This window comes from Homalodisca vitripennis, chromosome 2, assembly GCF_021130785.1.
Source record: "Homalodisca vitripennis isolate AUS2020 chromosome 2, UT_GWSS_2.1, whole genome shotgun sequence".
In the NCBI taxonomy this organism is placed as follows: Eukaryota; Metazoa; Arthropoda; class Insecta; order Hemiptera; family Cicadellidae; genus Homalodisca; species Homalodisca vitripennis.
The window spans coordinates 232,627,615-232,652,436 of record NC_060208.1 but is presented as its reverse complement, the minus strand read 5'-3'; the positions used below and the strand labels follow the sequence as shown (position 1 = coordinate 232,652,436).

The 24,822-nt window shown below is 33.6% G+C and overlaps 1 protein-coding gene across 1 annotated transcript in view; it reads left to right on the top strand.

Annotated features, from left to right (window-relative positions):
- The first annotated feature begins 13,924 nt into the window (after positions 1 to 13,924).
- The window catches only part of LOC124355483 (lachesin-like), a 222,714-nt gene continuing 211,816 nt past the window's right edge, over positions 13,925 to 24,822 (top strand). Inside the window, exon 1 of the mRNA XM_046806635.1 lies at positions 13,925 to 14,033. Within this exon, the coding sequence (XP_046662591.1) occupies positions 13,973 to 14,033 (61 nt within the window). The 5' untranslated portion in view covers positions 13,925 to 13,972. The remainder of the gene's footprint in view (positions 14,034 to 24,822) is intronic.

The following is a 24,822-nucleotide window of genomic DNA, read 5'->3' as shown; positions in this document are numbered from 1 at the left end:
TTCAAGTAATAATACATTAGTTAAAACCAATCGCTACGATAAAGTGGACTATAAAAAACAGAAAAGTCAACTCATAAGTACAGATATACTGGAATAGTAATTGGCAGACTTAATTTTACAAAATGTTGTAAGGAACACTGTTTTCAACAAAAATTGGGTATTCAAAATTTAAAATATATAAAAATGAAAACTGATTGACATTTTATAGGAATCCCGCACACATTACATGGTATTCTCTGTTCATTCAAAGACACATTATTGCAGAGGGAAAATCAAACTAACTTAAGAGTGATGATAAGTTCTTAGATATTCGTTGAAAAGTAATTGAAAGTAATATTTTTTGTATGTGTTTAATAAAATGTGTTTATGTACTTTTGTGTGTTTTATTAAAAAATAGCGGCGGTTACTGTCTGAATGACCTTTATAAAAAATAGTCTATTTTTTAATTTAGAAGCAAACGTATACGATGTATACACTGTCGTAGTGCTTGACTACGTCACTCAATAATAATACTGTAGCTTACGATGTTTTACGATGATCCCAGACGTCGTATCGTGAAGTGGAATGTTGTTCTTGAGTAACTTTACGCCCCCATAACATTGCTATAAACCAAGCCTCTGATGGAGACCTAGGTTACACTTGACTGTTAATTAATTGTACTTTTACAACAAGTCGTAGCTGATGTAGTAACAGTAATGAGGATTATAACTAATATAAAAGAAAAACATTTATGAGCAGAATTAAAATAGTCTTAATGGTGATGTATGGTTCCATCAAATGTTTTTATTTATAAGCAATTCAATATACTATTTTGTCCCGTAACTTTATGGACAATAGTATATCATGCTACTGCTCAGGTCAAGACAAAACACATTTCACCATATAAACAAGGTCTCTGGTGCTAAATTTCACATCTGTCTGTCAGTATGTGGTTTTTATAAAAAATAAGTATTAATACTCGTATTTTAAAGAATAATCAATTAAATACTACCAAATTTGGGTTACATGTTTATGCTAGCATAGAAAATAAATATAACAAGTATTATGATAATATATTTAATACTTTCAAAATTGTTGGTATAAAAACTTTTAATATATTAAAAATCAGAATTATACTTAAAAATGAAAAAAGAGCATTTTTAGTGGACTTATCAGAAATATAATGACAAAAAGTTATTTACATAGAATATTAAATAACTTTATTTAGAGCAAATTTACTGGTAAAAGACACACGCTGAGATTTACAAAGAATAGCCAACAATAAAAAAATGAATGAACAGCAATGAACAAAATATCCTTTGCCTATTATTGGTGTTTGCGCTTTATGATACAAAGGATTTAAATACGTGTTACAGGCCTTCATAAGGATAATTTAGAGACAAATATTTTACTTTTAATCAATTATTTTAAGATCTGTTGTTATTTATTTACTAAAATTACGTTACAATCGTTTGACCTTCCTATAATAAAGCTGATATATTGTGTAAATTATCAAAGCACTGTTGTGTGAACTGTGTGTGAGCATTACTGTTAGATTGTGCTAGTTGTTTATACGTTAGCCTAGTTAAAGTCTCTTTAATTTAATTTAATTTAATTTTGTGTGTGTTTTCTAAACAGATATGAATAATCAAAGCCTTATTGTAAATAAAGCAAATTGCCATTGTTAATTAAGAGGTTTGTTTTGTTTGTTGTTATTCATTAAGACGTTTATTGTTGTTATAATTGTTTTATAATAGCTCTATTATTATTGATTTAGATGAAAAAGAGTTAATTAGCAACAGATTTCAATGTAAGTCATTGAATTAAATAAAAGTAATCGTGTTTGGGCGCAATAGACTCACCTACCTTGATATATCTTTGTACAGAGAGTTACAAGACATTAGGTGTGTCAATTTCTTTCTGATCTACTATATATATTTTCCAAGTATTTTGTATTAATTAAGTTCTAGTTGATTGGATCATTTGATCACAGTAATCATTGAAGATATAAAAGATCCAAAGGGTTCTGTGTATGGATATTTTGAAATACCAAGCTATTTATGAACACTAAGGTAGGAATTAATTTTAATTTTATGACTGGTGGATTAAAGTTCGTGATGTTATTTTCATTCATATATATTTAAGTGGATATAGACATTCAATAAATGATTTCTTTCCCTTGGTGTGATGTTTTATGAACGTTCATTTCAGTGCCAGTTTCATTATATTTCATAATTCAGGAGTTCCAATCTAGAGATATATATATTTATTTTTAGAATCAGTTTATTGTAACTTATATACTCATCGTGCACAGGATGGTTTAAAAGTCAAACTTATGCTAGTTTTTTAAGATTACAGATAATATATGGACACTTTAGGAATACTTTCTAGAAAATTAAAATGTATTTTTGATACATCCCAAAATATATCTTGAAAATGTTATCTCTTACCTGAATTCTAAGACGCCCGTTAAAAAACAACATGCAAGCTTTTTGGGGAACAGATTAGGTAGATTACATAGGTCTTGACTGTAATTTATAAACAAAATTAAGAATAATATATCCATTTAACACATGGGGAAAACATAAGTTCATTAAAATATTCAAGGCAAGAAAAAAAAGATGAGTGTGCAATATTAAATAAACAAGATATTTAGGATACAACAAACTTCCATTAAGACAGGTCCCCCCCTAAAGAAAAATAACCCTGATGTTCTTGTTGTATTAGGAAAAAACTATTATTATTATTATTATTTCTGTAATATCATATATTTTTAACATTTTGAATTAGAAATATGATGTTTTGACTTAAATGCCTAAAAAATTATCAGTTAGAATTAAAATGTTCGGTTTTTCATACCTTTTCCAATAATGTATAACTCCTCCATCCCCCTCGACATAAGAACATTTTTGAGTACATAAAAATAGTTTCAGTGCTCCTCTATACCTAGAGTGTACCTATTTACTATAATTAAAAAAAGATTACAGGTGAACTTCGTCATTCTGCAACATATTTGATATTCCTTTACAATCTATTTTAAATGTTCATACTTTAAATTTTGATTGTGCAAATTAGAAGATTGGTAGTGTAAAATTATTATTCTTATACCGGTCTCAAGAGGCTGCCACTACGAGAGGATGCCATCCCTCACAATGACAGGCGTTTCTCACACTGTCACGTGATATTACATTTTTCATCCCTCACTCGGTTTTATCGCAACAACCTGTACCTGGAGTAAATGATTTACTGAGCACAATTGTTTTAACCCTCAACAAAACCCTTTGCTCAAATTTACCACAAAATCTTTATAAACACAGAATGAGTTTAGATGACATTTGTGTATACAACTCCTTTCCTCATTGTATAAGTGTTTCCTAAGAAAAGATTTAGATTCCATAGCCAAACTCTGGATATATTTAAAAAATCTTTACGGCCACGAGCATTTGCTTAGAGGTAGTTTAATTGTTTTAAATCTGAATACGGACACCTGGTATTTACGAACATTTTCAGTCTTACAGTCCGTATTTAAAAAGATTAACTTTAGTTATAAGTGCTTTAATCCAACAATTTTGAAATATTTCGCATTTTATTTGTGGAAGCTACAAGAATCAGTGCCGTTTTAATATTTACCTAATCAATTTCAGAAAGGAAAGATTGATACCACTTCCATCAAAAATGAAAATTTAAACAATTTTGACTATTTGTTTCATGTTGACTCTTTTTCATGAGGAAACTTCTAAACGACTTTGCTTTCAAACCTAAGAGTTCCATCCTACTGGATTTATCACAAATGAATAACCTATTTTGGGATTTTTTTAATGGAAAGATAATATGAAGTTCGTTCATACACGGTGTTACATATTTTACAAACTTTGAAACATCCTTACTAACCCTGATATCTAGTATTTCCAGAACATTTGTTCTAATTTATCAAAATGGTGGTCACTAAAACATTTTCAAATACATTTATATTAAAAGTAGTGGTTTCAAGAAACATTGGTAAGAAAAAAGTTTAAATCTTTTATTGCATACGTGCCATTAAAATGTCATTTGATTACCAGAGCAGTATATTTTTGTTTAACGGGGGATATAAAATAAAATAAATTAATCTATAAATAAAAAAATAAACACATTTGACTATAATTTTCATTTTTATTAAGTACTATTAATAGATCATAAACTTTTGCATCATTATCTGTTTTTTGATTCTCTGCCCATAGATTAAATTGTATGCTAATGTGAAATTTATATGATCTCGATAAATCATCGTAAATAATTTTAATGCTCTAGCTTATAAATAGGATCGATATATTTTTACACCTTTGCATTTTATTCGAGACCTTAAATAGTTTCTAATGTTTATTATTTATTATTATTTAAATTTACCATATACAGATACGTCAGCTCTATTTCCAGGAGCTCATCCTTCTAAACAAAACATCAAGACTACACTTGCTCTAGGTTGTTTGGATTCTAAGGGAATACAGGTATTCTTCTCTTTAGATCTGTATCCATAATTTAGATCTGTATGTTGATAATTGAGGACTGTTTCTGGTTTAGATACCGTTTATGGGTGAGTCATTCAGAACTCAGTAGTTTCAACCATATTTAAACCGTTATAATTTTGAGTACAGTAAATTTTATTATACGAAATATATTATATGACAGTTATTTAAAGTTTTGTGTAAAATTTAATTACACCGTCTGAACTTTTTAATGGTTAAATGGTTAAAAAAGTTAAAAATGGTTATATCTCACGGTAATGTTACGTTTTAGAAGGGTCTTAGGAACGTTTTTATTTTGTTTGCATTTTAATTCCATGCTATTTACACGAGACGGACTTAACTTACTCAAATGGATTGCTACTCCCCAATATTAGAATGCGAAATTTTCAGTTTTTCGCACGTGTTTGGCCTGCAGTTGAGTGGAATCAAATTATAAAATAACTAAAACCTGTTTTGTATCATTATTGATACCTAACTTTAACTGGCTGTTATATAAAAAACGTACTATATTTTTGAATTTGAAAACAACATATTTCTTATTTGAAGTTTGTTAATGGTGATGGAAGGTTTGAAACAATAACAGTATTTGGGAATTTTGCCATAGTTATATGTTGCAAAAGATGTAACACAACGTTTCGGAGATTGGAATTTATTCTCTTCGTCAGGTGGGAGAGGTAATTATACATACAAAAATAAAACAGAAGGAAGAAAATAGGTGAAAGAAAGGGGTTCAAACATCCTCGAAAGCTGCTTGGAGTCTAGTCCACGCGTTGTCACTGCACAGAATGCAAGTCCCGAGCACAAGTCAAGAGTACGAGAATCACAATCACACATCATACCAGCATAGGCGTAATATACAGGCACATATAATAGAAGGACAAAAACATATTTTTCTCTTTATCATAATATAAATTTTGTTGGGAGTAATGAAGCTAAACTGTCAGTAAATCCTCTCGTTTATTCGTTATGTTTATTTTCACCACTGGATTATAAACACGTTTTTATTATATAGATAACTCGGTCGTAAAAATGGCTGGTGGCGTCCATTTAATTTACAGGTTAACCGTCGTAAAGAAGCGTCCGCGGCGGTGGTGATGTCGACAGGACGAGTAATTAAAGTGTTCGGTGCTGTATATTAAAGGTACATAACAACCAGACCATGCCTTGGTACAAAACATCATCTACTTTAATGAACCTAGACACAAGGTCACTCACTCACTTACTCACTGACTTCTCCCTCACGTAAAATATTTGTTACTTCAAGATGGGCTACTGGCCAAACAATCTGTACTTGTAGTGTAGCACAGTTTAGGGTGTATAGAATAAAGTTCACATGGAATTAAAATATTTTTAATATTCTACTAAATTTCAAGGAAAATTAAACTAAAACATTTTCTTAAGACACTAGGAAACTAATTCTTAGAACTGATATATCGAGCGGAAGAACTAAATACTCAGCAAGTGTGTATGACTCGGTTTATAAATTTGAGAAAAAACATCTCTCTCAATTTTATTTTTAGCTCATATGCTGAGGGGAGAGGAATTGAAAATCGATATGTTTTCTGTAAAAATACAGAGAACGTTAAACATAAACCAAATTCTAGGAAAAATAACTATCAAAATGGGAGATACTCCAAACATACATTAATTATTAGTAAGTGTTTGGATAAGGTAGGTAAATAAAAATAAACCCCAAAATATTTACCCTTTATAAAGCGCCTTATATTTGTACAAAACCGCACTTAGTTCATTTCACATTTTGGAAATAAAAAAAGTTTTTGATCCTATGAAATTAGAACCCGATTCTAATGAAACTAGAACCTATTCTTTGTAAAACGTTATATTACAAAAGGATTAAAATTTGTTTAGGATCAATAAAGATATACTAGAAAAATAAAATCACTGTGTACTGTACTGTGTAAAGATATACTGTGTATTGTTGAAAGTCAGATGTGTAGATCCTTGGCAGAATAGATTACACGCCACGAAAGTGGCTAAAAGAGGCTGAGGCTGAATAGTAGTTGAGATTACGCTGTTAACTCCAATGCTGATGCAAAAGAGGCAACCAACTGTGTATTGTTGGCAGTCAGATGTGTAGATCCTGGAATCAGTAGGTTACACGCCACGAAAGTGGCTAAAAGAGGCTATTAAAGAGGCTGAATAGTAGTTGAGATTATGTTGTTAACTCCAATGCTGATGCAAAAGAGGCAACCAACTGTGTATTGTTGGCAGTCAGATGTGTAGATCCTGGAATCAGTAGGTTACACGCCACGGAAGTGGCTAAAAGAGGCTATTAAAGAGGCTGAATAGTAGTTGAGATTATGTTGTTAACTCCAATGCTGATGCTGAAAGATGTGTAGATCAATCAGTAGGTTACACGCCACGAAAGTGGCTAAAAGAGGCTATTGAGGCTGAATAGTAGTTGCTCCAATGCTGATGCAAAAGGCAACCAACTGTGTATTGTTGGCAGTCAGATGTGTAGATCCTGGAATCAGTAGGTTACACGCCACGAAAGTGGCTAAAAGAGGCTATTAAAGAGGCTGAATAGTAGTTGAGATTATGTTGTTAACTCCAATGCTGATGCAAAAGAGGCAACCAACTGTGTATTGTTGGCAGTCAGATGTGTAGATCCTGGAATCAGTAGGTTACACGCCACGAAAGTGGCTAAAAGAGGCTATTAAAGAGGCTGAATAGTAGTTGAGATTATGTTGTTAACTCCAATGCTGATGCAAAAGAGGCAACCAACTGTGTATTGTTGACAGTCAGATGTGTAGATCCTGGAATCAGTAGGTTACACGCCACGAAAGTGGCTAAAAGAGGCTATTAAAGAGGCTGAATAGTAGTTGAGATTATGTTGTTAACTCCAATGCTGATGCAAAAGAGGCAACCGAACTGTGTATTGTTGACAGTCAGATGTGTAGATCCTGGAATCAGTAGGTTACACGCCACGGAAAGTGGCTAAAAGAGGCTATTAAAGAGGCTGAATAGTAGTTGAGATTATGTTGTTAACTCCAATGCTGATGCAAAAGAGGCAACCAACTGTGTATTGTTGACAGTCAGATGTGTAGATCCTGGAATCAGTAGGTTACACGCCACGAAAGTGGCTAAAAGAGGCTATTAAAGAGGCTGAATAGTAGTTGAGATTATGTTGTTAACTCCAATGCTGATGCAAAAGAGGCAACCAACTGTGTATTGTTGGCAGACAGATGTGTAGATCCTGGAATCAGTAGGTTACACGCCACGAAAGTGGCTAAAAGAGGCTATTAAAGAGGCTGAATAGTAGTTGAGATTATGTTGTTAACTCCAATGCTGATGCAAAAGAGGCAACCAACTGTGTATTGTTGACAGTCAGATGTGTAGATCCTGGAATCAGTAGGTTACACGCCACGAAAGTGGCTAAAAGAGGCTATTAAAGAGGCTGAATAGTAGTTGAGATTATGTTGTTAACTCCAATGCTGATGCAAAAGAGGCAACCGACTGTGTATTGTTGACAGTCAGATGTGTAGATCCTGGAATCAGTAGGTTACACGCCACGAAAGTGGCTAAAAGAGGCTATTAAAGAGGCTGAATAGTAGTTGAGATTATGTTGTTAACTCCAATGCTGATGCAAAAGAGGCAACCGACTGTGTATTGTTGACAGTCAGATGTGTAGATCCTGGAATCAGTAGGTTACACGCCACGAAAGTGGCTAAAAGAGGCTATTAAAGAGGCTGAATAGTAGTTGAGATTATGTTGTTAACTCCAATGCTGATGCAAAAGAGGCAACCAACTGTGTATTGTTGACAGTCAGATGTGTAGATCCTGGAATCAGTAGGTTACACGCCACGAAAGTGGCTAAAAGAGGCTATTAAAGAGGCTGAATAGTAGTTGAGATTATGTTGTTAACTCCAATGCTGATGCAAAAGAGGCAACCAACTGTGTATTGTTGACAGTCAGATGTGTAGATCCTGGAATCAGTAGGTTACACGCCACGAAAGTGGCTAAAAGAGGCTATTAAAGAGGCTGAATAGTAGTTGAGATTATGTTGTTAACTCCAATGCTGATGCAAAAGAGGCAACCGACTGTGTATTGTTGACAGTCAGATGTGTAGATCCTGGAATCAGTAGGTTACACGCCACGAAAGTGGCTAAAAGAGGCTATTAAAGAGGCTGAATAGTAGTTGAGATTATGTTGTTAACTCCAATGCTGATGCAAAAGAGGCAACCGACTGTGTATTGTTGACAGTCAGATGTGTAGATCCTGGAATCAGTAGGTTACACGCCACGAAAGTGGCTAAAAGAGGCTATTAAAGAGGCTGAATAGTAGTTGAGATTATGTTGTTAACTCCAATGCTGATGCAAAAGAGGCAACCAACTGTGTATTGTTGACAGTCAGATGTGTAGATCCTGGAATCAGTAGGTTACACGCCACGAAAGTGGCTAAAAGAGGCTATTAAAGAGGCTGAATAGTAGTTGAGATTATGTTGTTAACTCCAATGCTGATGCAAAAGAGGCAACCGACTGTGTATTGTTGACAGTCAGATGTGTAGATCCTGGAATCAGTAGGTTACACGCCACGGAAAGTGGCTAAAAGAGGCTATTAAAGAGGCTGAATAGTAGTTGAGATTATGTTGTTAACTCCAATGCTGATGCAAAAGAGGCAACCGACTGTGTATTGTTGACAGTCAGATGTGTAGATCCTGGAATCAGTAGGTTACACGCCACGAAAGTGGCTAAAAGAGGCTATTAAAGAGGCTGAATAGTAGTTGAGATTATGTTGTTAACTCCAATGCTGATGCAAAAGAGGCAACCGACTGTGTATTGTTGACAGTCAGATGTGTAGATCCTGGAATCAGTAGGTTACACGCCACGAAAGTGGCTAAAAGAGGCTATTAAAGAGGCTGAATAGTAGTTGAGATTATGTTGTTAACTCCAATGCTGATGCAAAAGAGGCAACCGACTGTGTATTGTTGACAGTCAGATGTGTAGATCCTGGAATCAGTAGGTTACACGCCACGAAAGTGGCTAAAAGAGGCTATTAAAGAGGCTGAATAGTAGTTGAGATTATGTTGTTAACTCCAATGCTGATGCAAAAGAGGCAACCGACTGTGTATTGTTGACAGTCAGATGTGTAGATCCTGGAATCAGTTGGTTACACGCCACGAAAGTGGCTAAAAGAGGCTATTAAAGAGGCTGAATAGTAGTTGAGATTATGTTGTTAACTCCAATGCTGATGCAAAAGAGGCAACCGAACTGTGTATTGTTGACAGTCAGATGTGTAGATCCTGGAATCAGTAGGTTACACGCCACGAAAGTGGCTAAAAGAGGCTATTAAAGAGGCTGAATAGTAGTTGAGATTATGTTGTTAACTCCAATGCTGATGCAAAAGAGGCAACCGACTGTGTATTGTTGACAGTCAGATGTGTAGATCCTGGAATCAGTAGGTTACACGCCACGAAAGTGGCTAAAAGAGGCTATTAAAGAGGCTGAATAGTAGTTGAGATTATGTTGTTAACTCCAATGCTGATGCAAAAGAGGCAACCAACTGTGTATTGTTGACAGTCAGATGTGTAGATCCTGGAATCAGTAGGTTACACGCCACGAAAGTGGCTAAAAGAGGCTATTAAAGAGGCTGAATAGTAGTTGAGATTATGTTGTTAACTCCAATGCTGATGCAAAAGAGGCAACCAACTGTGTATTGTTGACAGTCAGATGTGTAGATCCTGGAATCAGTAGGTTACACGCCACGAAAGTGGCTAAAAGAGGCTATTAAAGAGGCTGAATAGTAGTTGAGATTATGTTGTTAACTCCAATGCTGATGCAAAAGAGGCAACCGACTGTGTATTGTTGACAGTCAGATGTGTAGATCCTGGAATCAGTAGGTTACACGCCACGAAAGTGGCTAAAAGAGGCTATTAAAGAGGCTGAATAGTAGTTGAGATTATGTTGTTAACTCCAATGCTGATGCAAAAGAGGCAACCGACTGTGTATTGTTGACAGTCAGATGTGTAGATCCTGGAATCAGTAGGTTACACGCCACGAAAGTGGCTAAAAGAGGCTATTAAAGAGGCTGAATAGTAGTTGAGATTATGTTGTTAACTCCAATGCTGATGCAAAAGAGGCAACCGACTGTGTATTGTTGACAGTCAGATGTGTAGATCCTGGAATCAGTAGGTTACACGCCACGAAAGTGGCTAAAAGAGGCTATTAAAGAGGCTGAATAGTAGTTGAGATTATGTTGTTAACTCCAATGCTGATGCAAAAGAGGCAACCAACTGTGTATTGTTGACAGTCCAGATGTGTAGATCCTGGAATCAGTAGGTTACACGCCACGAAAGTGGCTAAAAGAGGCTATTAAAGAGGCTGAATAGTAGTTGAGATTATGTTGTTAACTCTAATGCTGATGCAAAAGAGGCAACCAACTGTGTATTGTTGACAGTCAGATGTGTAGATCCTGGAATCAGTAGGTTACACGCCACGAAAGTGGCTAAAAGAGGCTATTAAAGAGGCTGAATAGTAGTTGAGATTATGTTGTTAACTCTAATGCTGATGCAAAAGAGGCAACCAACTGTGTATTGTTGACAGTCAGATGTGTAGATCCTGGAATCAGTAGGTTACACGCCACGAAAGTGGCTAAAAGAGGCTATTAAAGAGGCTGAATAGTAGTTGAGATTATGTTGTTAACTCCAATGCTGATGCAAAAGAGGCAACCAACTGTGTATTGTTGACAGCCAGATATGTATATCCTGGGATCAGTAGGTTACACGCCACGAAAGTGGCTAAAAGAGGCTATTAAAGAGGCTGAATAGTAGTTGAGATTATGTTGTTAACTCCAATGCTGATGCAAAAGAGGCAACCAACTGTGTATTGTTGACAGCCAGATGTGTATATCCTGGAATCAGTAGGTTACACGCCACGAAAGTGGCTAAAAGAGGCTATTAAAGAGGCTGAATAGTAGTTGAGATTATGTTGTTAACTCCAATGCTGATGCAAAAGAGGCAACCAACTGTGTATTGTTGACAGTCAGATGTGTATATCCTGGAATCAGTAGGTTACACGCCACGAAAGTGGCTAAAAGAGGCTATTAAAGAGGCTGAATAGTAGTTGAGATTATGTTGTTAACTCCAATGCTGATGCAAAAGAGGCAACCAACTGTGTATTGTTGACAGTCAGATGTGTAGATCCTGGAATCAGTAGGTTACACGCCACGAAAGTGGCTAAAAGAGGCTATTAAAGAGGCTGAATAGTAGTTGAGATTACGCTGTTAACTCTAATGCTGATGCAAAAGAGGCAACCAACTGTGTATTGTTGACAGCCAGATGTGTAGATCCTGGGATCAGTAGGTTACACGCCACGAAAGTGGCTAAAAGAGGCTATTAAAGAGGCTGAATAGTAGTTGAGATTATGTTGTTAACTCTAATGCTGATGCAAAAGAGGCAACCAACTGTGTATTGTTGACAGCCAGATGTGTAGATCCTGGGATCAGTAGGTTACACGCCACGAAAGTGGCTAAAAGAGGCTATTAAAGAGGCTGAATAGTAGTTGAGATTATGTTGTTAACTCTAATGCTGATGCAAAAGAGGCAACCAACTGTGTATTGTTGACAGCCAGATATGTATATCCTGGGATCAGTAGGTTACACGCCACGAAAGTGGCTAAAAGAGGCTATTAAAGAGGCTGAATAGTAGTTGAGATTATGTTGTTAACTCCAATGCTGATGCAAAAGAGGCAACCAACTGTGTATTGTTGACAGTCAGATGTGTATATCCTGGAATCAGTAGGTTACACGCCACGAAAGTGGCTAAAAGAGGCTATTAAAGAGGCTGAATAGTAGTTGAGATTATGTTGTTAACTCTAATGCTGATGCAAAAGAGGCAACCAACTGTGTATTGTTGACAGCCAGATGTGTAGATCCTGGGATCAGTAGGTTACACGCCACGGAAGTGGCTAAAGAAGCTATTAAAGAGGCTGAGTAGTAGTTGAAATAGTAGTTCCAATTTATGTTTAATTGAAAAGGAGAAGTTAGGTTAGTCAGGATATGCAATCACAACTGTCTGGCAGCCTTGTAGTTTATATGTTATGAAGAAAATTAACGTTTTCCACAATTAATAAGCATGACAAAGGAACACAACTTCAGTTCCTTTCTCTCAAGTACTTAAGCACTCTATTGTATGACTTGTTCTTACTTACCAATAATTTAATATTGGAAATTATTGTCCAAATCAAAGATCAGAGAAAACTTACAGTCAGTGCGGTAATAACATCTAACGCGTTCTGTCAAGTATATAGGCACTTTATTGTATAATTGATCTTACTTACCAACAATTTAATATTGGAAATTATTGTTCGAATCATAGATGGGTTTTTTTATTAATTCCATTAAAATATATGGTTAAGAGACCGGAGGTTTTACTATTAGCCAAACATACCGCTTTAAATGGAACCATTGCGGACATTTATTTTCGCTAGAAAATATAATGGCAAATTAAGCAGTAGTAAATTTATCAAGGCGCGTAATTCCAAGAATATTTTTATGTGGTTCAACCAGTATTATAGAAATAAATTGTTCAAAGAGTCATTAATTTTTACAGTTATTTATATACGAGTTTTATAACGTATACATTTTCTCTAAGAAATGGTAGAGAGTTTGCTATAAGCACTTTAAGTAGAAAGGATCAAGAATATTATAATACGCTTTACGTACATAATTTGGTTAAACGTTAGCGAAGACTATCACTCGAAGGGTTGGCAAAAGTCTTCACTGACTGTCTGAGTGGTGTTACTCCACCACGAAATGTTTATGAACGTTAGACCATAAGATTTTTAACTCTGTCTTATGGGTAACCTGATGGCGTTGGGGAAATAGAAAAATAAATGCATTTGTAAAAAGACTGATTAAACAATGACATTTAAAAATATGGAATCGCTATATAACACATGAAGTCTTATGAAGAGAGGTATCGACTTCATTTTTTTTCATTTTTGCATGGAACCTCAGCGATACCTTTTAAGCGACAGGTTGTGTGCCATACTTCTACCTTGAAATCGTGGAATGTTCGAGGTATAGTAGTCTTGCTGAAATATATTTGTATATTTCTGATATATGGAGAGAGATCATTGTGAAGCAAAGATATAAACTAAACTCAAAACATGTATATTGCGAGGTGTTGTTTATACTAACTGAGCGACACTGTGACAACATTCCGATCTGTCCGGACCGGACGGGAGGGAAGACGGAATAGGAGGCGATCGCTAATAAGACCTGGGTAACAGTCCGAGGACCGGAGTATGAATGAACTTCATTAGACAGCATGAAAGGTAGGAGAGAAGGATACTCGAGGAAGAAGCTAATTAAGGAAGAACAAATGTTTGTAGTGAGTTGCGCTGTGTAGGGGTCGGTGCGGAGGTGGCGGCGTGTCGGGGGCGGAAGGTGGAGGGTGGACGCTCCACACAAGGAGGGAGGCGGAATAGTAGCGCGCGAACATTTAGCGCGAGTGGTCAAGAGACGATATGGCACGTCGCACCAGGTACCACCATGTGACTCTTCACCTGCTCACTATTCTCTGTCAAGGTACAATGGTCACATATGTAGAGGAAATAAAACTTCTAGTTACAGGTCCAAATCGATTTTAGACCGAAGTTACAAAACTAGGAATTATTGAAAACATCAAACCTCCAAACAAAAACAACTTTCTTGATTTAGCTATATAGAGGGTGTTCAGTAAAAGCGTTTCAATCCTGTAAGATTTTTTCTACACATAAAAATGAGCAAAAAAGTTTATGTGAAGGTATGTTCTCAAACGTTTAGTTTTCCGTCTATCGTTTGGACCAGTTAAGATAAAGTTATCAAACTTGATAATTGTACTAACCTTTGGTAGACGTTTTCGAAAATAAAATATTAACAATATCCTTTTACCCGTTCCAAAATGGCGGACTTTAGCCGGTTTGAAGTTATTTCATGGAATAATTTAAACGCTCGCTGGTTAAAATGTATAATTATTTTATAAATTACTCATAGAGACCGATAGACGGTAAAACTAAAGGTTTTAGGACATACCTACATATAAAATGTGTTGCTAATTTTTATGTGTAGAACAAAATTCCCAAAGTAATGGAACACTGTTGCTGAACACTCTGTATTTATATACAGGGAATAATTCTATTATCATAACATCATTTAGTAGAAGTGGATTATTTCTATGTATCAACTTTCATTGCACTTTTCATTAAAATTATATTTTAATTAATTAACAATAGTGAGAAATAATTAAAAGTGTAGATAAAAATGTAATACTTTGACATTATAATGACTCAATAAAAATTGCATAAATTGAAATTAGCTGCTGTTGGATTTCTGAGTTAAAGTTTGAGGAAAACTGTCAAGCATAAAAAATTAATATAGAAAATATTACCTTCTTCAGGGTCAATTTGACTGCAGACTGTTATTTTTTAAAGCATATTAAAATATAATACGTGTCTAATTGTGGATTATGTAGATTCAATATCTCAATCATATTATTATGGAACTTTATTAAACAAGTACCACTTAGAACGAACATATACAAGTTTTTGCTTTGTCGATGAACAATGCACTTGTTTTGTTGGCTACAAAAGTGGTTTTTTTTTTTTTTTTTTTTTTTTTTTTTTTTTTTTACTGTTAAATATTAAAAAACTGTATCACTATATAATGGCAATAAATATTTAATCCATTTTATCTTTTAAATTATTGTTTTAGGCAAGAAAAAAGTGATACATACTAGGGTGCTAATACATACAGTGTATAAACAATTAGATTTGTAGTATTTGTATGTATTTAAGAGAGAATGGGGAGAGGAAGTTATCATAAACCCGAAAGCACACACACTAAAGATAGATGACAAAGTTATGAAGAATACATCCAGCGAGAATTAATGTAATTATTAAATCAGTATGGACTCCAATTACTTAATAAATTAACATTCGAACATGATTGAAATACTTCTCAGTTGCAACTTTAACAATCGACAGGACAATTGTATTAATATTAAAGTTTATTTATTTACATTTTACAACTAATAATACATTAATACTTACATAATTACATTCATCAAATAATCAAGATTTGTATATTTAAATACTAACATTTATTTTACGATAATTTCAAATAAAGATTTTGCACTATAAAATGTGTTTCTGAATGGAAATTATTTTTGTTTTCCCACTAAACTACAATAAAACTTAAAATTATTAGGCAAAATATAAAAAGTAACAATATTTATTTCAGCGAGCCAATTTTGTGTTTAATTTTCCCTATTAAGAAGTTTTACAGAGAATGGAGATGCACCATGCTGTTAACATACGTACACAATACATGTGAGGCATAGCCTTGCAATAGAAATGCAACGAACAGCCGAGAGATAATGGTTCTCTGTATACAGAGTGTTATGTATACTATACCAGGATACTTGAACTATTCCGTTTATAATGAGCTCTAAGCTGGAAATATCAGATCAAAGCAAATATTTCAAAGAATGATTTCAAAAGGGGTTTAATTAAATTTGTCTTTAGAAAACATAAGCTAAAGTTCTTCATTGTAATACATATTCAAAGAAAAATATATGCATTCAAGTAAGTTGATGACATAGATAAGTTTAGTTTAAATGCACTTGTAGAACTTTTTTCTTTTATACTACGTCTTTTGAAATTCTTAATCTATTTAAAACATCATAGAATCTTTCATTTTTGGATTGTACATAAAAAAGTGATTTATTTAGAAAAATGGTTTTATGTTATTTGCTGTGTGTGCTAGGTACACAAGCAAATAACCAGTTTGCTTTCCAGTTTCTTATATGGAAAGCATTTCTTTAGATCGAAGTGCTGGCATTTTTCAGTTACATATATTTGTTTTATTAACAGCTGTTTTATAATTCATAGTTAAAAAATGATTAACCGATACAACCAGGATTTAAGTTCATTGCTAAACAGGTTAAAACGTGATATAAACGTGTTGTTAGTATCCATTTTGAATTTGCATTTGATTGTAGACCACGGAATCTATTTCTTCCACGGTAAACACTGTAATAAACATTTCGATTTAATGTTGAGCGACGGAGTAAACCCAAACTCCCCTTAATGTATCAAAACTCGGAGGTTGGTAGGTACGAGAATTGCCAAACATTAAGTTTTCAGTTTTAGCTTCACTAAAGTTTAGTGGCATATTTATTTGTTTCTTGAAAGTTATATATTAATCTCTATAAATTTGTATCGTAATAAAAGTAAGTGCCAACCGGTCAGCAGTACTTAATAAATAGGTTTAGAAAATCGAAATAAGCGATAATTTTTCAGTGAGTTATGTGTATAAATAGCATTAGACCCGAAATGTGATTTTATGATGTTGCCTTGCAATATTTGTTTATAAAGGTCAGATTTGTTTACATTTACTAATGTTAGTCGTTAGAGTCGTAATGCTATGCATGCAGTTGCAAGTTAATTCAACGCGCTGAAACAACTATTCTTGTAAAGTAATTAAAATGAAATAGACAAATTCTTTCTTTAATATATAAAATAGTAATAAAAAATATATCAGAGATACATTACAACGGGTATAATAAAATTTCTACTATATTAAATCTACTGCAAAAAACCAGAAAAAGAATCACTTTGTTAAAACAGTGGTTTCATACATATTTAATTACAAGCTTGATCGCTAGTTGATTTTCTAATTAGTTTGATTGCATTAGTAGTATAGGAGATAAATCATTCATACGAGAGAGGAGTGTTGAGGTCTGGAGCATTATTTCAGTTAGTTCTGAGGTCCGACGCCAGGGCTGCGCTGTGTAACTTTGATTGTTATAGTTTAAATATTTCCTGAGCTTGCACAACCCGAGCGTTCACTTGTTCTGTAAGTCAGTTTATAGCAATTGATAAGTTACCTCTTTATTAAATAATTCAATCAAAGCTAATGCACAATTTTACTAGCAGTTATCTGCAGCACGCAATTTTCAAAATTAGGGGGCGTAATAAAGGTCTAGGATAGCTATTTCGACAAAAAATGTTAGCTTCCGGCCGTTTAATTTAAATTTTAGTGTAAATTATTTTGAGTGACATAGCTGACTGGGCCTTTCTACCCTCAAGATTAAGAAAATATACAACAAGTTATACAATTTTTGTCTTGCATCTGCATGATTACTGTACTGCCCAAGCATTGCATTGTTAATACTTGCTAAAATGTACAGTTAAAAGTATATTTTAGTAAAACTTTAAACTGTTTTATTTGGATATTTTCTTACTTTGTGTTCAGCAGCGATTTCAGAAAAGGATGAAATAACATATGATGTTACTTTCAAGCTTAATCTATGCTGTCACACTATAAATGCAAAGAAATTGAAAATAGTGATGAAATTGATATGGTTGTGCTGTCATAAAAAAAATGTTTAAACAGACCAGTTGATTACATTTTACACGGTCTTTTAATTGATATTTCACAACTTTACGCATAAATATGGGATCTTTGGCCATTGTAGAGACCATTTGGCGTAGCCCGGAGGTATTTTCGAAATAAGAATATGCCTATATTCGTGGCAGAGACCTTAAGAAGTTACAGTCGGTTAAATAATTTACACGTGAAAGTGAAACAGTAGAATAACTTTCGCATTTATAATATTATTAGAATGTTGAAAAAACGATGACTGACAGGCTATAAATCAATTTCGTGATAAGACCTTGTTGAAAATTTTAGCTGTGGCATGTTAAACATTTTTGTGTGTAAGTACGAGTATATTTAACATATACATTTCAATATAAAGAGGGTTCACAAAAGAGTATCACAAACTTATGTGCTTAATAGTACTCAAAACTTCAAACAAATTATGTTCCATGTTTTGTATTTTTTATTAAAACATTTATTATATTTAAAAATAGTAAATCTTAATATACAAATCCACTAATAAATAAGAAGAACCCTAAACATGTTGGTGTGATTTTTTTAATTTTAACGAACTGGCGCCTGTTAAAACGATTTTGTCAAGCAACAAAAACCAGCACAGTTATAGAAATAAAAATTACTAACTACTGTATAAAATTAATGAAATCCGTCAACTCATAAGCGAGCACAATAACTTTTGATGCTTACTTGCACAAACCAGGAGCAACAAGGTATCAGCTGTTTTGCATCAGTAATACAAAAGTTACAACATGCGAACTAGTTTTCAATATTAATTTATAAAAACTCCAACGGTACTTTTTTTAATGAAATCCATCGACGAATAATCGAGCATGACCACTTTAAATGTACTCTCTCACAAGCTGGGAGCAACAAAATGTTATACTTGAGAGGTGTCAGCTGATTGTTGCTCACATTTTTCGAACTATGTTTACAGAACATTTTTTGTTTGAAATGATCAGTACTATAAGCCAGAGAAGTTTGTGACACCCTTTTGTGAACAATCTGTATATATTCAACGGGTTTGTAAATAGCCGTGAAAAGACTAGAACATGAATATTACATTTGTGACCTTTCAATTGTTAAGGTCCTAATGAAATCAGTTTTCTAAATTTCTCAAAACAAAACATTTTGTAGAGATAAGGAATCTAACTATACTGTGTTTAAAACTGTTTCAGTTTCACCTCTCAACAGTACGTATGACTTATTATGATACGATTATATTCGTCTCAACTACTGAATGGAGTGTGAATAATTTTGTACTAGATTTAATGAATTAATCTCCTCGCACTCACTAAAATAACTTTATACGTAACAGTAACTTCTGACTGACAGTTGATGATTAAATGAACTCTCCTCCTACGGACAAACCCAGCTTACGTCAGTTAATGTAATTCAACGTAATGTAACGTCATATTGCGCAATTTATAGTAAGAGAGGTAAGTTGATGCAATGGTTGAGTGATAATACATTCCAACAAAGTTTACAATTTTCCATACCTAGTTAAAGTACTACTAGTAATCACCAAGTTAAAGTACTCTCATTAATATCGTATAACATGTTTCAGCTAACCAAATATGTAATCTTGTGTTCGTACTGAAATCATTATAGGTACGATTTAATATCTTAATACGAGTTGTGACTAGAAAATAACCGGATTAGTATTGGGGGACCCACAGAACAAACGCAATAAGGCTGAGTATCGTACGGCATGTCACGTGACTCTCTTTCTCGAATTTCGTCTGGCTCCCGTACTTATTCCGCCTTGAGCGCGTTCTAGGTAGTTAAAATATTAAATCTGCCTCGAAAGGATGTTGAATATCCAGTAAGAACAGTGTGTGAACATCAAATTCCTTTCCAAACTTTGAAAATCTGCAAGTGAAACTCTTGTAATATACGGCGAGGACTTCAATTGATGCATTGGAAATCATCTGCTTCTCCAAAGCAAAGAAGCACGAATGACAAAATAAAAGTTTAAGGCCATGATGGTCGTGTTTTTCGATATTAAAGGGATAGTGCACATTCATTGGGTATCAGAGGGGCAGGCAGTGAATCAGAAATACAAATTTAGCGTCCTGACTACAGGACTGTTTAAGGAGAAAACAGGATGATTTGTGGAAAAAAAGTCATGGATCATCCAACAGGACATTGTTCCAGCTCAAAAAGCTTTGTCAGTGAAAAAGTTTCTGGTCAAACACAACATCCCCGTCTTAGATCATCCACCCTAATCACTCCACTTGACTTAATGTGACGATTTTTGTTCCCTAAAGTCAGGTCAGGTTTTAAAGGAACGAGATTTGAGACCATTGAATCAGTAAAAGAAAAGCGACGGAAGTCATAAAGATGGTTATGGAAAATGATCTGCAGTATTATTACACACAGTATAAATTCGCATGGAGCGGTTTAGAGATCAAGAAGGGGAGTACATTGAGGGCGATCAAAATGTAAATATCTGTAAGTAAATTTATTTTTCATCCAGTCCAGTTATATTTTTTAGCCATTCCACGTAATGACTAGAACTTAATAATACACACCTAAGAGCATTATTTATGTGTATATGTTTTTCGCTGATAGTATATTTGTTATTTACTTACAAGAACTTACTCGTGGCTTCATCCGCAATTTCTTGCCGGATAATTGGGATGTCATATTCTGGGGCCTTGAAATCAGTTATTTTATGAATAATATCAAAATAATAAATAGAAATTCTCTGCAACTTGAACTTTTATTTATCAATTTTTAGCCAACTTGAAGGAACCAAAAAGTCTAATTACGTAGTTTTTTTATTAAAAAAAACTTATGATGTAATACGATGGAGTCTTATGATATTTTTGAAACGGAAGTAAGCAAATATCGCATAAATCAGATATATTTTTCAGTTTTCATCGTTGAAAAGATGACAGATTAAGCGGAATGGTGAGAGGATGTTATTTCAGGGTTATCGCGTGTATGAACACTTCTGGTTTAAATTAATTATATTTCTGATTAAAGATTTTAATTTGGTTCCCACTCCCTAATAAGATATAAATGGCGTAAAAAAGTTCCGCACGGTTTTGATAATTCCCGAAAGAATAAGGTAAGGCAATAACACTTGTTACATCATTATTACACCTATAAATCTACTTTTTTAAGTAACTACCATTTGTTTGTCATGTCAGGGGGATGGTCCGCATAGTCAGAAGGAAATCTCAAATGAGAGGATAGGTAGAGTAGTTACAACTTGAGCCAAGGCGAGAATATTAAACTATCTACAACAGGACCTACATTGTAAAGGTTTCACCTTTTGTGGCCGTATTTTCTGGGTTGTACTTTATTAATAAAAGACATATAACTTCTTAGACCTATACTTCTATTAAAGAGGAAATCTTTGCTCTAAATTCCCCATGTTAATTAGACATCCTGTACCCGTTTACCTTTACCCTTATTATAAATTAGTATAATTTAAAAGCGTTCAATGTTATTATTTCTTAACACCAGCACTTGTCTGGACTGTGATAGAAATTACTTATTCTATGATTAAGAAATGGAAATAAATTGTATCATAATGGAAAGTTTAAAATATAAAAATATCATACAAGTTGGAAAATTAAATAGTTTTATAGGTTCCAGACATTGGAAGCTGTCAAATGCTGTGATAATCATATCAGAGTAATGCGATTTGGCAATTTAGAAGAGAAGGTCTAAGACACCGGACTTTGGATACGAATTAGAGTTGGTGCAGTTTAAATCTTGTCTGTGACCGTATCACTTTTTATCAGTCCCATCTTCTTGTACTATATCACCTCTTCTCCTTCTTCTGTTTGATAAGATCCTTGCACAGTCCAGTGGCCCATGAGGACGGGCAGAATAATACTTGAAGGGGATTGGTCTCTCTTGATAAAAGTATTGAAATATTCAAGAAAAATCTCATATTTTGGATAGTCTTTAAAGGAATAAACACTTTTATATAAACTCTCAGATTTTTCCTTACATAGAAAGATTTTAGAAAATCGGAGCTCCAAGAGGCCAGGGTCTTCCAAAGTCTGGGGCCACAAAGGCAGTGGTGCTTGGAACATTCTAGGAACTCTTGCAGGTGCCAGGAGTTTCTAATTGTTGAGAGTTTACAGAGACTGGACGCTTCTACAGGTATAAAACTATTAGAGAGAATGTTTGCAGTGCCAGTGGATTTTCGGTAGCCAACATGCAGCTGAAGGGACAAAAAAGGCTTCATAAGGTTAAAAGAAATATTTGTAATAAGATTTGCTAAAGCCAACAAAAGTACTACAAACTGGACATTTTATGCGGCAGCGATCCTAACATGAAACATACTTAGATTTCTATACAGATAACCATAGATTGTAAATACCTAGAATCATATGGATTCAGTGGCTTAATTGTTCAGTTGCCTCAGTTTTTGAAACACCAGGCCACTTATGGAATATGAAATAAATCTTAAACTTTGGGTTAATAAGATTTTTTTGTTATTTGAAGTACAATTTCAGCAGTACATTTGGAAGAATACAGTTGTATCTGAACAAACCTGAGTTTAATAAGCATTTCAATTCAATACTCACGGAAACGTTTCGATTTTTTCTTTGAACTACAGTTATCAACATTGCGTAGATTTTTGTTTCGCAAATAGCAATATTCACACCAAAAGTTCTTCTCATGTAAAAAATAGGACACATACGCTGAAATGTTTCTATCAACTTCATGGAAAAGTGGACAATAAACGAAGCAATGAAAAACAGTAAAACAAATCAATAAAGTTTAAATTAGCCAACCACACGAGGAAAACTTTGCTAGCCAATTGGTGTGTTATTTTATGCATACGCAATTCTGAATGGCAAAACTGCATAAATGATACATACGGTATTGTTTCGTATATTTATTAGTTAGTTATTTGTTAAAGCTTTAAGTTCGTAGCAACGATACTAGGTTAGATATTTCTCGCAATATTCCCTATTGAAATATAAATTATGAATGTAGTTTTAGCTATCATACACGTATGGAATATACACATATGCATGGATGAATACAAATATATTTTTATTTAAAAATTCACAACCAGTTGTAAGTAATGGAGTTTATGCGGTTTCCTGGACTCTGGAATCATTCCTTAGGAACATATCATGTTAGGTATAAAAATAATATGTGGGATATTTACTATTAACAATAATACATTAAATATACACAAACTATAATTATCAATGATAAAATGTTTATAGCAAAACAAATAAATATTTATAAAATATTGTGCAGTAACATCAGATTTACAATAACTAATTATACCAGTAATTGTTCAACACTATTAATTACTATATGTTATTGTGGTTTGATATAGTTAATTAATTTTATTAATATAGGCATCAGTTATTATTTAGTTGTCGATTAATTAACAATATAAATCCATCAGCTATTACAAGAGGTAGTTTGAAGAAGTTCGATAAAAAAAGAAAAGATTTTCACGATGTAATGAAACCAAAATGTAAAGGTAGTACACGCTTATAAGGTTGAATAAACCATTGGCAGTACCAAGTCATGTGGAATGTGCCTTCCAATTTTATTCATGTTTATTATTAAATGAAACTTTAGTTTATTTGTAATTTATAATTGTTTATAAAACCACACCGCTCAGCAAATAAGACCTTTTTACTCACCTGCCACAAAATCAAGGAACAAGCTAGCAGTTACCGACGTTTTCAAGTCTCTGGTATTTGAAAGATTTTTTCTGAATGAGCTACCGGAATAATTTGGGTGCTCCTGGTCTCATAAGGCTATTGACACTGGTTAGGAGTTTTGGCCTCTAAAACATCCCCGCTTCAGATGGAACTCGACCTTAGGATCCTATAGGGCGTTTCGCCTTTAGAAATTTCAATTCCTGGAGGTTCAGATAGCTGAAAGATTCTGGCGAGTGGAAGATTCAAGCTTTTATCAGTTTATGGATGCTGAAGTTACCCTTTACTGTATACGGAAGGCACTCAATCTTTAGATAATCTCTTGAATTTAGAAGCCAGTGAACTAATCGAGCATTTGCACCTGAAAAAACCCTTATCTATTGATGATTTTGAACTGACTTCTCCTCTTTACTGACCTCTTTGCTTTAGAAGTATCAGTATTTAGAGATTCTCTATCTCTAGAAACTACCGGAATTTGGCAGTGTCTAGCATGTATACACATTAGTAGTTACATATGATGCAAATTGACCGATATATTTTAACTTGTCTATATAATATTCTGATTTTTAGCATTTTATACTTATAATTAATTTGAAGTATTAGTAAATTTCGCGCAGTCTCATAAATTAGATAGAATTAAAATTATTTGTAAAAATTTTAAAACATTGGTTCATAAGCAATATATACTTTATATTCAATATAATATTATAATAAAACACGTACACACGTAGATAGTGTTGCTCATGAACCCCAAATATGTAAATAGAAGTAAGTAATAACATAAAGTTGAAATAGAAGGACTAATTGAGAAGTTTCATAGGAAAAAAGAGTCATGTAGTTTTATCTAGAATAATAAAGAATTTAATAAAAAATAATTTAAATACGATCTGTTTGCATAGCAATGGTGTACAGTACAGTTGAAATATTACAAGCTGAAACAAAATGGAATGCTTTTGTAAACAGTTGAAACGCTGTTCACTCCAGCATTCAGATCTATTATTGTTTTTGTGTGCTTAACGCAAAATTAAGTTGCTCAATAACAATAAAAAATATAGAAGTTTAAAACATTTTCATGTTTTCTTTAGTGTGGTATATAAGTGGTTTATATTTTAATTTTTTTTTTATTTTAATAATTATATTGGTTTTTTTGTTGTTATTTGACTTTAAAAATTTTCATCAGGCACCATTTTGTAAATATTAAATATTCAAGAAAATTCAAATGTTTTTCTCTTATTTGTCACATCCTATGTGCAAAGTTTAATATCTATAGCTTTACTAGTTCT